This window comes from Atheta coriaria, unplaced genomic scaffold, assembly GCF_025399875.1.
Source record: "Atheta coriaria isolate IRGN ID8LTWV9N9 unplaced genomic scaffold, Caltech_Dcor_3.1 hic_scaffold_10_pilon, whole genome shotgun sequence".
Lineage (NCBI taxonomy): Eukaryota > Metazoa > Arthropoda > Insecta > Coleoptera > Staphylinidae > Dalotia > Dalotia coriaria.
This window is the reverse complement of record NW_027045452.1, coordinates 2,845,086-2,859,293: the sequence shown is the minus strand read 5'-3', so window position 1 is coordinate 2,859,293 and position 14,208 is coordinate 2,845,086. Positions and strand designations below refer to the sequence as shown.

The 14,208-nt window shown below is 41.9% G+C and overlaps 1 protein-coding gene and 1 long non-coding RNA gene across 6 annotated transcripts in view; one reads left to right on the top strand and one right to left on the bottom strand.

The window, feature by feature from the left end:
* Window positions 1–13,875, top strand: part of Atg16 (Autophagy-related 16) — a 174,882-nt gene extending 161,007 nt beyond the window's left edge. For 2 of the 5 annotated variants that reach the window (XM_065314184.1, XM_065314188.1), the window contains 5 exons: window positions 8,978–9,098; window positions 9,947–10,126; window positions 11,309–11,393; window positions 12,760–12,906; window positions 12,969–13,875. In XM_065314184.1, the coding sequence (XP_065170256.1) occupies window positions 8,978–9,098; window positions 9,947–10,126; window positions 11,309–11,393; window positions 12,760–12,906; window positions 12,969–13,083 (648 nt within the window). In that variant the 3' untranslated portion in view covers window positions 13,084–13,875. The remainder of the gene's footprint in view (window positions 1–8,977; window positions 9,099–9,946; window positions 10,127–11,308; window positions 11,394–12,759; window positions 12,907–12,968) is intronic. The other 3 variants (XM_065314185.1, XM_065314187.1, XM_065314186.1) reach the window with 3 other exon arrangements.
* On the bottom strand, window positions 6,236–9,742 carry LOC135800855 (uncharacterized). Its single transcript, XR_010550226.1, has 2 exons — window positions 9,157–9,742; window positions 6,236–9,067 (listed from the first exon to the last, which is right to left on the bottom strand). It is a non-coding gene; the product is annotated as an uncharacterized lncRNA (long non-coding RNA).
* Window positions 13,876–14,208: the final 333 nt, after the last annotated feature.

The following is a 14,208-nucleotide window of genomic DNA, read 5'->3' as shown; positions in this document are numbered from 1 at the left end:
ATGGGAATTATTGGTTTGACATCCATTTAGTTTTTGCTTTTACTTTGCGGTGCTAAAAAAGCATTTCACAGTTTACTGACCTACAGCGCCATATTTTTGATTTTATACACGATTCTATTAGAAATTCTACTACGTAGTTTTTAGATAAATTCGCGATGTTTACTAACAGGACGTCATTTGATATGTCTGATTATTAACACGTTGTTAATGCCAAAAAGAGACACTACCTTTGCTATGAAATTTAAAAGGAAGGCGGTGACAGTGTCTGTGCAATGTTCCCTGTGCTTCAATGAGGTGTTTGCGTTGTCGTGTGTGGTTGAAGCTCCAAATCAAGAGTTTGCCGCCATGTGGGTGACTACACGGCGAGTGAATGCTTTTTGCATAAATAATTACACTTGCGCCGGACGAATTGCGACCTTTTCAAGTTTCTAACTGACAAGAGTCAAGTTGCTGACACTAGCATAGGCGTGTTTTGATTGCCGTACAGGAAAAGTATTTGTGTAAAAGCAGTGACGTCACCTTTTATGAAGTAACGCCATCTGTTGCATGGTAGAACTAAAAGTGTTATTTTTCGATATTACACTCACTCGTTGAATACGCACACCTGACTGTTTGATCACAATAATTCAACGTAAATTAATATTTTCCAATATAGCTGTAAACACTTAATGCCGCAATTAATAATGCGCGAGCACGTGAGCGTGTAAACGCGTTGCCTCGACGCGAGATTGAGTCGAAAGCTCAAAATCTGGCAGGTGCTAATGTTCCATCCGCGTGCGCGTTGCGTCATAAACTATAAACCGCGCAACTAGGTATATCTTTGTCGCGCATTAAAACATAATTCGCATGTGTCGCGGCACGAGCGCACGTTTGATGAATGGAAATTGCGCGTTTTCGCAGAAATTGTGCATTTAAAACGTAGCTGCAGCGCTGGAAAGAAATTAAACAACTTTGTCCAGCCGGTAAATAACATCGCTGCTCGCGACCAAGTCAAACAGCATATTTATATGCGCCGGACAAAATTAATATGATGCATTAAAATCGTAAACTTGTATTTATATTTCATATTGAAATGTTACTTACATTTATATATAATTTTTTCTACTTCCACCTTTAGAACCATAAAAGTGGTAATTTAAACACGAACAGGCAAGGCCATAATTAAGGTACTTTATCCACGGGTTTTAGTCACGGGGTGGAGCTTGCGCCTGCGCATTTGCTTACAGTGCAGCACAAGACCTTAAATTTTCCAGTTGTGTACAAGCGAAGTTTGAAGATTTAAATTGCAAAAGTTCAAATACAAAAATACAAAACCAAAAATACAATAACTTTGATTAAATGCTCACTCTTAATCAATCTAGTGACAAAAACTTCCCTTTAGTCACTTGATACTTAATATACCATCATCATGAGAGTGTTTTTTGATGCAAAATGATCAAAGAAATTGAAATATAAAAGAGTTTATCTTATTGACAAATGTGTAGACATTTTATATCGTGATGTATTGTACATGTTTATTTGTCGATTTTATTATTGTTACAAAAATGAAAAAAAGATTGCTACACAAAACAAGCTCGCCGTGCTCTAGGGCATCACGTCACGTCGGTGCTATTTCACATTCCATCAAGCATTACACGCTTGCGCGTTTTCGCATTTTCTCAGCATCGCGTCGAAGTCGAATGAATTTATTTAATACAAAATAACAATTTGCTTCTCTTTACACACAGACAAGGGGAAAAGACTTCGCTATCGCCGCGTGGCGCCTTGTATGTGCAGCTCGCGTTACGTCAGCGACTGCTGCACTTCGCGATGCACTGTGTTTCCGTTCATTGTTTTCCAAATTGAATTCTGACATTATACCTAATAGCATTTCTACCGGATGATTCGCTAAATCCGAATTTCTCTGCTTCATGAATAAATTATCTTTTTATAAATTGTTATGCACTACGAATGAAATAAATAAATAAAAATTGATTGTTTTCGCATTGTAATTTTTATTTTTTAAATGTTAGTACAGAAATAAAGATTCATTCGATCAATCGGTATAATTTTACTTTATTCGAGTAAATAAAACAAGTGCTTATAACAATTGCGTCGTTCGCGCGAAGTGAGTGAGTGCACTCCTCCTCGTAACGTAATACATACTCGCAGACATCTCCTCGGCGCACTGTCAGCTCATGTATCGGTCCGTGTTAATATTTTCTTATTGCGGAGTTTGTATTACAACCTAAAAATTGACAAGAATTTCTGCGGGGAAAGAATGCACTCAACGAACAAAACAAATGTTGAAGAAGAAGCATCAATAAGTGAGATTATGTCTTATACTGTATTAAATATGTTTTCCGAGTTACTTTAATGCGATTTTAGTGGGTTGTATGTTAGTTACTTAAGGATAATGCGCTTACATGCACTCGTTGCTGCTTACCTCCAGCGTGTAATTTCACACCACCCTCGCAATGTTCACTCAAGGCGAGAAAAAATACTAATGTTCGCATACGTTACTCATAACGGCCATTAATAGTTACCATCACCATCGTTGCGACGTCTTCTCGTCTAGGCGCATCTCTTGCGTGTGTCCGGTTAAATTTGCTCATTTTAACAAGCGATGCTCTTAAGAAATAAGGAAGAAATTTCGAGCTACACCGTGCAACGATAATGTCCCGGCCATTACATATGCGACGGTAGGCGCGCGCGTCTAATGAATGACAACATTAATTAACTACCTAATTCGTTCGAATTATGCGTAGCTGACTTCTAATGAATTTGCCATTCTTTGCGCTTTGTGCGTGCGGATTTGCGGAGCGGGTTTCAATTAATTGTGAAAACCACAAAGCGACATTCGGCGTGGTTTTCCTTCGTCTTAGGTTGTTTGCGTTGTGCGCATGGTATAGTTATGTAAGTTATGTTTTCGATTACGCGTGCCTGTCGCGTATACCACTGCGTCTCGTAGGTGCACGTAAATGGACCGACCTCCGGGCGGTTTCCGCGATGAGCGATGAATGGAGCGAATTAATTGACTTTCGTTCTTCGGATGTAAATTTTATTGTTATTGCGAGGCGACAGGCGACGGCGACGTTCAAAGTCGTGACCGCCATTCGCTGAATTGAAAATTAAATTCCCATATACGGCGCTGCCAGTTTGGTTTGCAGTGCATCTAGACTGGACTATAAACTATTCGCATAACTTTAGTGCTCACTGCATTTGGAGCGTGGTTTAGTGGCTTTGAAAACGCAGTGACATTTTACACAATTACAAAAATACACTTTCAGATGATGATGAAAGATTTTATTAATATAAGTAAATCTCACGATAACACAAACCTATCATTAACGCCTCAACGCTGGCGATGTTGTTTGTTCGTCTTCGATCTTCGGAGTTGGAGTGTGCTCCGGGCGCTGAATCAAGATGCGTTTCGTGCACTCGCCCTCGCACGGAAGGCGATAAAAGTCCTCCTAATGTTTATTGTTCTGGCGCGCTTTACGATTCGCTCGGCGCTCTCTTCTTGCGCCATACCAGAGCGTCGATGAACGCACGATGGCGGCGCTGTGATGATCGCAAGATTCACAGCTATGCAAGAAATAAATGTAACGAACACGCCAACAGCGGATTCCGGCGTCGACACTTGAGCACACACTCGAATAATCAAACTTTAAGACTTTAATTTATGTCGAAAGCGATGCTCGTGAACCCCCTTGGGGAATACGATAAAAAAAAACACACAAATAAAACCAGTACACGAGTACCTACTACATAAATATTTGTTTCAACAATATCTTTCTGCTAAAGCATAAAATGTAACACATTTGATTGATCTTGATGTGTGTAGCGTTTTATTTGCTTTATTCTGTTATTTTCTCGGTTTGTGTTGAGATTTATAGTCGCTGATAAATAATTAATGCAACGAAGGCGCATAAGTCTGTTTTGTAACAAAAAAAACATAAGAAATGAAGCAGTTGTAGTAGTACCTAGTAAGAAAACTTTATTAATTTTATCTTAATTCAATCTAGCATTTTTTCATTAATTATTAATTATGGAAAACCCTCATCATAGCAGTTGATTTTTTATTCTCTCGCACCCTCTTTGCCTCATTTGACTGTGAGTAAAAAATGTATATTAAAAAGTTGAATAAAGCGATGGCGCACGGCAAGGGCACATTGAAAGAAAAGTAGATAAATCATTGTGTGAAGACGCTTATAAGTGGCCGGGGTTAAATGTTAACGTGCGCGATGACTTTGGCACAGTCAACCGGCCGGCGCGACTCCTTTTTTGGAGCGCGCGCAAATTGAATTTTCGTTGTTCTCTTCCTCGTGGCTGGGGTTTGGAGGGTTGGCGCACTGTGCGCGAGAAGAAGCAGCCGAGGAGTTTTAAGTCGTCGAGTATTATTAGGTCGTCGATTCGAAAATGAAGAATCGAGGCTAATAAATCGCCCCCGCCTGCGCGTGCGGCGCTAATAAAATGACTTTTGTCGTTTTGCCATTTTCGTGTCCTCGTAGTTGTCGTCGCGCGACGAAGAAGCATTAAGGGAGTCGACGGAGAGTTTTGGCCGCTTGCCGGCGGAATTGGAAGAGCCCGGGACTCGGGAGATGAATGAACACACTCTAAGGCCGAGTTTCTCAATGCTTGAGAGTTGAAAGCCGAACGACGGAGTCGCAGTGCGTTTCACTCTCTTTGGGGGCACTTTCCATTGTGCGTCTGTGGATGAAAACAACAATAAATATCAATATCAACTTTCGGCAGCTGTTCATCACCTGATGGCGCTTCTAAATGCCATCAGTATCTGCTGAGCGTCGTTTAAAACAGGAACTTATATTTTCCGAACAACGTCAATGTGTTGACCTTAAATAAATTGCAAGATTTATTGCCGGTGAATTGTGGTTGAACTATCATGAAAAACGTGAAAACCACGCCAGACGAAGAAATATTAATTAGAATTTATTGATATGCGCGCAGGTAGAACGCACGTCCGCCTGATTACATAATGAAAACGCTCCCAGTCATCTCTTAATCTCGCGATCCTGTGACTTTGCTTCATTGTGGTCTCTTCTGGTCTCCACATGTAATTTTTCCGCCTGTGCGTTTCTCGTGTTGCCCCGACGCGATGCAATAAATTTCGTGAAATAAAGCAGCATCATTGCCACGCAATAATATCACAATATCGCATACCGGTAGTGCCTCCACGCGTTTATATCTCTTACAAGAGACAACGAGAAGATGAATGGCGATCGTGCGTTACGATTTTTTCCCCTGGCGCGCTCGTCCGTTGACTTCGTCAAACATTTCAATGGCGCCCAAAACGTGTGACCACCCACGCGCGGTAAGTGAATGTTGCCGCGCAATGAATGCGCACAATTTATGACCACAATTAAAACGTTCGTATAGTTTGTTTTCATATTCGGAGTACGTTACATCCTGGCCAGACTAACACACACACACACTCACTGATACAAGCATATCTAATGTTGCGAATGCGGCAATCCATGCGCAACCAAATAAAATAACATACACTTTCAAGCGCTTTGCATTCCGAATGGGATGGTTGCATAATGTACAAGATGTGGCCGGAGTTGTGTGTATGTTTTTTCCCGCGGTGGTTTCTAATTAACTGTTTATATACGGCCGCTTTGCGTATTTTTGAATCGTCCCCATCTGATCGCCAGCATGCACACTCACTGGCGTCGTGGTGGTGGAGGCGGCCGAGGCACATTTGGCAAAACTTTCGATTACACGACGTGCGTGCTCCCAAGTCGTTTGCGAGCAGGAAACTCACGCCGACTACAGCCGGGGACGCCTTTTGCTATTCGTGGTCACGGCCGATGCCGCACCAACAACGAAGAACATCTTCCTAATGGCATGCTCATTGCTTATTAACGAGATATGTTTATTTCATTCGATATTTGCAGGTGCATGTGTTTCTATCAAGTTACTACTGCGTTGAGCACTATTTTATTGTGCTTTAATTGATACTTCGCACAAATGCCACAATAAAATCACATTCATCAATGTTTTGTGCTCAAATTACAAATGGAATGTCGATCGGCTTCTGTTTCTAAGTACAGGCTAACCGGCCCCGGCCCTATAGGTTTTATGTATAAACATGCCTATTACATCAAATTAGTGATCCGACATTTATGTTAACCACTTTATCTTGGAATAGCTTGGAATTGTTTACTGCTTTATAATGAGACATATTTAGCCTTTTACGCATGAAACCAGAAAGAAAATAATGAACCTTAACTAAGTGCACTTTTTTATTGTTATAAACAAGTTGTAACACATTATTATAACATACACTGATTACATGAATATTTCATAATTCATGTTTGATGTGAGCGAATATGAAACTCCCTCGACGCACTCTATTTTCATGTGTACCGACAATATTCATTCCCTCGGGTCAACTCTTCAACGTTTGCTGGTCATGTCGATTTTTATGTTGAACATCGCCAAATATTGAGCATCGAACAGTTTTACATGATATTGGCAGTTGATGATGCCTATTCTATTTTTTGTTCCATGAAACTTGTTTTTTACTTTACTATTTTTTCCTATTTTATTTTGAATTTACTTGTTAATCTGGTACACTTGGTATAAATATGCTTGTTTTGAGTTTTTGCAAGTTGGCCATTCGGGTTTTGACGATTTCCTCATTTAAATTTGCATCGACATCCCAAGAGTCTTACAACAAAGCACCGCTGCTTCCAATTTAAATGTAGATTAATAGCTGGAAAGCTCAAAACACCTTTGTTTTTCTGCCAGAATTTATGTAGGCGTTAATTCTTTAGAAAAACATATTTTTTGTGTATTGTATGTTTTTAGAATATAAATATGCAATTTTCAATTTGAACTGTTATTGAAATGAGTAGGTCAAAATCAAAACAATAGGCCACCAAAACATAACAATGCTAACCGTTCTCGTGATGAAGTTTTAATGAAGATATTAATATTAAAATGTCAGACTTACTTGGCCAGCGATTTTCGGCTTTTAACTTTGAAACTTCACTTTTGGCGGCGTCGACGGTTGTTTTCGAAGCGCTTGTTTTTCATTTTCGCACACTTTTCCGACTAATGCGCATTGTCAAATATTAATTTTCGCCGCCGCCGCTATCAATATAAGGCTTGAACAAATGGCTAACAAAGCGACCAGGATTGCGAATGCGCCGGGATTTCGAATTTTGTTTTAGATGATGACCAAACTGGACGTTTACGATCGCCATAGGGATCCTAGTTGTGTATGTGTGTTAGAATCGGAAATATTTTATTCCCGATCCAGATGGCGATGGAAGCGATAGCATGTCGCTTATGCACTACGTGCCGCTATGAATATTCATGACGGACGGCCGAACGAAATAAAATAACGCTTTTCGGAAAAGCGTGCGTTTATAAATCGCCGCCGCCGTCGTGGCGCGGCCCTCGCGATTAAAATAAAACCGGCTGTTTCAACCTCGAATGCAATTCCTGCTCCCGCGCTGTATCCCGAGTGGTGCGATATTTATTAGCGCGGGGGCGTCGGGAAAATATTTGCATTTTGTCGGCGCGCAGCAACAATAACAAGGATGACGCACCCGAACCATTTCCAGAAGTCGGGCGGCGGGGGTGTAGCATATTCAATTTCACACAAGTAGGTATGTGTATGTTTATCATGCGTACCGATTGAACCCGCTGATATTCCTCGGGAAATTTATTTTGCAGAATTTTATCGCAAAAATGTAAAATGGTGCAAGTGTTGAAAAGTTTAGTTAGGGAAAATAGTGCCTTCGTTTCATTCCTTCTCATTATAACAGAAAGTTTTAAATTTAATTACAACAATAATAACAAGCGGCGCGACGTAGCGCCGCTCCGTACAAACACATTTTATTTAAATTGTGATTAATTTTAAAAGTTTGCGTGGGAGTTCGCGAGAACGCGAACGTATTTCATCCCTAATCCGAGACGGTGAGTGTGTTTCTTTCGCATTTTCACGCGCCTTTCGGTTTATTATTCAATTGCGATGGGGGGCGAGAAGTTGCCGGCCGCCGCGTAATGTCGCGTAATTGTTGGAGTGAAATTAAATATAAAGTTTAAATCGCGTTTCGAAAGACATCGCCGTCTCCCGCAACTGCGCGTCCTCTCGACTAACTTTCCGACGACGCACAAGTATTTTATTGTGCATTATATTTACCTAAGCATAACGACATTACATTAAGTTAGATTGTGACCTAACGTTATCATCAAGTTTCATGATACGCCATTCCAAATGTCAACATTATTGTTTGTGTATGCCGAGTTTTAGCCGAAGTTGTTTTATAAATAAAATGTAAATTTATATTGATTTCGCTTGTCGTGAAGATGCATTAAAAGCCGGATGCGTGAAAATGTCACGTTATTAGATGCTCCAGTCGGAATTCGGAATTCGTGCTGCAAGCCAGAGCTTTTAGTTAAAAAGAAAATTGCGCGAAATGCGATTGCTGTTATTGGCTCGCGTTATATAGTTCACTTAAACCCGCCGTCCCGTCTGCCGAGGAGCTAGTAAATCACGTCGGAATGGACGTGTTCCATTTTAAAAATACAATATTGTACACGACTACCGCGCGCGGCGGCGGCGGAGGCGCCCATCCTCCGGTTGTTCATCTCGCCGCTTCGCTGCGTCCGCCGCTGATTTCATCCCCTGGCTTGTTCCTCCACGACGAGAGGCGAGTTTCCAATCTATTCGTCGTGTTCGGTTGTTGTTGTTACGTACACAAGCCGACGCGCGACCTAAAAGGACGGACGATCCGCGTGTGCGGCGGGAGTATTTGTCAACGTCGTCCTCATCGCGAACGCCAACGCTCATCGAATGCAGGAAACAGGCAGGTTGGAGTCGTAGCGAACCGAGAAATGCTTTCTTTCTGTTTTCGACAATAGCGAAGAACACTTTCTTACGTATTGTCCTGTCAACGACTCAAATTCCACAAACAATGTGTATACTGGTTAATCATAGAAATGTAATTATTTTTTTCAGCACACATTGACTGGACATTCTGGGAAGGTTCTCGCAGCTAAGTTCCTCGGCGAGGCATCCAAAGTCGTCACTGGGAGTCATGATCGCACGCTGAAAATTTGGGATCTCAAGAGTCGAGCTTGTAAGTAACATTTTAATTGTTGTAACTAACTGTCCTCAGTTAAGCGTGGGTGGCTTACCTGGTGGTTGATAATGTCTTAGCTTATTGTTCAGCCTTCCGAATGCGTCTGCCGACGAAGTTTTGGATAGTTTCATAGTAGTATGACGATAATCGAAACGTACGTGAAGCCAGCGTTCTTCGCGCTACCTAACTCGAAGCTCTTCGGTCTCTTGCACTCGCTGCGCTTGGCACGGAGTGCGCCCATCTATTGTCGCAATTTCACGCTTCATTTGCACACTCTTCATCACTGCACATGTTCAATGTGCGCGGGCTTGTTCCGTAAAGATTATCAATGTACAATACGACAGAATTTGCTTTTCTTTTAATACTAAAACTAGTATATTCTTTTTTATCGGATAAAAACAGTTTTAAAAAGTTTTAATCGATTTAATCGAGGCTCTCAGCGCGATGACACGTTTTTTGCATGTGCGCGACTCTAATGCGACTCAGGCCGAAGGGTGGCATGCACGCGCGACGACACGCCGCATGCGAAATGCAGATAAACCCGTGTTTGAAAAAATGTCTACTCATAATTTAATTTAAAATCAATTTGGCCGGAGGAGCGCGCGCGCGCCCGCTTCACAATTGAGTGACGCGCGATCGCGATCGGCGGGCGCTGACATGAATGCCACTCGATGTCGCGCTCGACGTTCTCGACGCGACGCGAAATAATTGCCCCGCTCACGGCTCGAGTACATCATCAAATACATCACACCATTATCACCTTTTAATACGGACATGTTGCATGCACACGAATCATATAAATTGCCAAATTTCCACGCATTGAATGCTTGATTTGTTGTTTGCAGGTATCGAAACAAAATTCGCCGGCTCCAGCTGCAACGATCTGGTGACGGCCGATAGCGGGGGTTCGTCGATAATCAGCGGACACTTCGATAAGCGGATACGTTTCTGGGACGCTCGGACCGACGCCAGCGCCAACGATATCGTCCTTAACGGAAAAGTTACATCGCTGGATCTATCGCGCGGTGAGTGCACGTTTTATTTCTTTTTCCAGGCGAGGTCCTACCAGGAAACTTTCTCGGATATCACTATCACATTTCTTTCGTTTATTCGGGCCGGGTCGATGGAGTATTCCAACGGTTCGGACATTTCGTCTTCTCGTCTTGACTTGCAACGTCAAACTTTTCCGATAAATGTACTCATTCCGCTAGATCCGTGCTATTCCGATACGCCGGCTAAGAGTTTAAGTGAATAAATAATGCGGATTGGAATTTTTCGGACCGAAGAGTCTAATGAACAAGACTGGTCTTTCAGAGTGATGTCTTTTGCTGAAAACAACTTCCAGGACTATTTCTGCATGACCATGTATAATTTCTAATGGAGGAACATACTGCAGCTCCGCTCACGTTGAAACTAGATGAAGTGATTTCCTGCTTTTTCATTCTTAATTATTCACTAGATCACTAAGCGTGTTGTGAGGACATCGCATCCTTGAAGCTCTCAAGCTGACTCCAACCCCCTTGCCGCGCATCTCCACCGCCCCGTATACGGTAAATTATTTACAGACGTTATAGTTCACCCTCGACAATAACGATGCGAGCGATCCTCGAAGTGCTGCTGCTAGTGGGCTTGCTGTTAAGTTTTTCACGACACAGCTGCCGGTGCGCAGGTTCGCTTTTACTCAACCACTCTCGTATGCTCTTCGGAAAGAACCCCAAATTTAATGTCATTATCATTACTTTTCATTGCGCCTGGCTACACACCTTTTTAGCCACGAACGCGCGCGCGAAGATATATTCGTAACATCTGTGTCGTATTCGTGCGTTACGACAACGCGTTCATCGCCCATTGTGCGGCGGCGGGCGCGAGAGCGAAGTACGTTTAACTTTTTTTTACAACTTTTTTTGGTTCTGTCGACGCCCGGCCTCGAAATGAATAAATTACGACCGGTGAAATCTGTTAAGCAAATTGTGAATGCAAATTTTCTATGCGGTGAAGCGGGTAACACAAGACTTGCGGTGCTGGTCGCCTCTCTTGTGGTCTTTTTCCGGTTTTCCGGCATCGCCGCAATTGAGGCAGCGGTAACGTTAAATTACATTTTCAATCAGTGTTAACGCATTAAGGCGACACGCAGGTGAAACTCTCAGTGAAGAAGACTAAAAAAGATTTTGGCAGCGGAGTAATAATTTTTCTGTTTTAAATTTCAGATGGAAAATATTTGGTGACCTGCGTCAGGGACGACACCCTCAAAATTCTCGACCTGCGGAAATGTCAGGTAGTACTGACTTTTAGGTAAGTTCTATATTTTTTGTTCAATGATAATATTTATTCGGCATACAATTTCCATGTGCAGTTTGTAGACCTGAATATTTTGGTTATAAATCAAAATTTAATTCACTACACAATTCGAATGTTTGCCTGCGCCTTGCACAAACCTGAAATTTCCATGAAAAATACACTCGCGGTCGACTTTCACATTTCCTCCGCTGCACATTTTATAGTTCTCATCCGTTATGCGTTTATTTTCCTTTTTGCATTTGCGCGTCTCGGAATCCAATAAACATCTTTTAAACAACTTATTTGCCGTCATTCCGGCGACTCCGCAGTCTCGACGGTGGCTCGACTCGTAGCACGAAGCAAATTTGTTTATTTCCATAGCTATAGATTTCTTTCTCCCAAGTCGCTGCCGCGGCGGCGGGTTTCCGCGTCCCCGGCATGCGAATTTCTTTCTGAGAGATGCACGCCTGGTACTGCATCATTGCGGCATGCCGACACAGGCTGGAAACCAGGACGAGACTCGATTGTCCGCAACGAGCATGCTTTGGCTTCCGACCACCAACCCCACAATCTCCTTTGAGATTAGACTAACTTTTCCGATTTGTTCTTTGACCGTGTCTTTGAATCTCGGCGTCTTGCGTTTTTCCGCGAAGCAAACATTTCTCTTCTTCATATTTTTCCGCTCGTCGCGGTGCAGATATGCGTTTCCGCAAGGATGCCCACCGAGCGAATGGCGTGTTTGATGATGTATTCCACTGTTGTTTTTTCCGCCGCGCATTTTCCTCTGCCGAGGCTTGTGCACTCGAGTTATCATGAAAAAGTGGGTTAAGTAACGAGGCAGCGGCAGCCAGCGCTAGCTGCGAGAAATAACCAACAGGTCTCCGAGATTAAGATAAGCGCGCGACGCTCACTTCTTCTCTTCGGAGCAAAGCCGGTGGCGGCGGTGGCGGGCGACGACGACGCGCGTCTTGATATCACCATAAAGTCATCTTTTTCAGCTATCGTGCGTCATTAATCTTAAACGGGGGCGTTGCGAGCGCGCCGAGCGTATTATGTTATGTTTTCCAGGCATCGCGGAGCTGAAGAAAGCGACGAGCTCGGAAAAGATGAGCGAATTCATGTGAAAATCGCTCATAATGCATAGATGACGCGAACGAATGTCGGGCGACAGGCGCGCTTTCTCGGCATCGCCTTTATTTGATGAACTCCTCGCTTATAAATTTCAAGTTTTATGAGCTTTTTTAACACTATGTCATCGTGATATTAACGTTGTCCCCACCCAGCGTCTATTCACATTTACTTAGTTTGACGATAATAATTAAGATTATGCTTTTGCATCAACAAAGTAATCCTGATCCAAAAATTGATTACCTTTTTTTAGCTGTGATGGATTTAAGGTGGGCTGTGACTATGCTCGTGCCACCTTCAGCCCTGATGGGCAATATGTTGCAGTGGGTTCAGCCGATGGCAGCGTCTACGTCTGGAGCGTGATGACGTCTAATGTAGAGACTATTCTCAAGGAACATACGTAAGTAGTCGCAGACGTGACGTCGAAATTTGTTGATTCGTGTCTTGCAAACCAATATATAGATCTCATGGCATCTTCTCCAGGTCAGCAACGACGGCGACCGCATGGTGTCCTTTCGGCCATTTTCTCGCCAGCGTAGATCGTTCCAGGAAGGTTGTTGTCTGGGGTGATCATTGAAGGAACACAAAGAGAAGCTAAGAATTCCTGTAAGAGGTAAAAAAGTGTTCATATTTCATTGGAAACGCAGAAACAAATTAACACCATTCAGTTCATACTCAGGTGTAAAATAATTGTAAATATTAGATTTATACAAGCTTAGCCAGTTTGGATTTTTATTTTTAATTTGTTTTCTCATCACATACGTTTCAGATAAAGACTCAATCCACTCATTTTAATCATAATTCAGATATCTTTTATGTTAATAATCAAAATCAATGTATACACGATATACCAATCAAAATGGTAAAGCCAAATGTTTTGTACATCACTAGATTTGTTAAGATTTGTTACAAATGCTGTAAAATTTAAAAACGCTGCCCTGATGTGGTGCCATTTGTGAGAATCTAGTGGATTCCACTTCTTAGCGTGCCTTTTAATTCATTTCCTATGGATAAGGAGTACTGGCGTAATAAATAAGCGAAACAATTTATAAGAATGTGATGCATGATTACACTGCGAAATTATTCATTTAGCCAGCGATAAAATAGGAATGAATATAAAACAATACTTACTTTGATATTTAATACGAATGCGAAATACGTGTTCGCGTTAATGCATCATTGAGTTTTCATGGTAGAGCGTCCATAGTTTATTTACAGCGCTTTGTTTTTGTTGTACTCTGTTTGCATTGCATTGCACAGCGAAAGCAAAATATGAATACTTCCATCTTTTATATTGTAAATCGATTGTAATATCCCGGACTGAATGTTTCATTATTCCGAGCGATTAAAAAGTTATTACTTATTGTAATTATTATGTTGATATTTATTTTACCAGATTTATGTCTGGTGAATCCTGTTTTCCAGGTCATAGGTTTAATGTAATTGCTTAGTGTGGACTTTGACTATAGGCAGCATTAGTTGCAGCAAAGCAAAGTGACTTAAGTGAGTTTGAGCTTCGCACGATTCTGTGCAGATGACGCCAGCTGTTACTGATGATGGTACATTTGAATTTTAAATTTTATTAATTTATTTTATCTTACATGAGATATTTAGCGCTTGTGCGCCTGGTAAAATGTGTAAATGAAGATCTATTGAGAACCTTCGCTGTGGGTGCGCGTTCTCCAGTAGTCGGGAACGACAT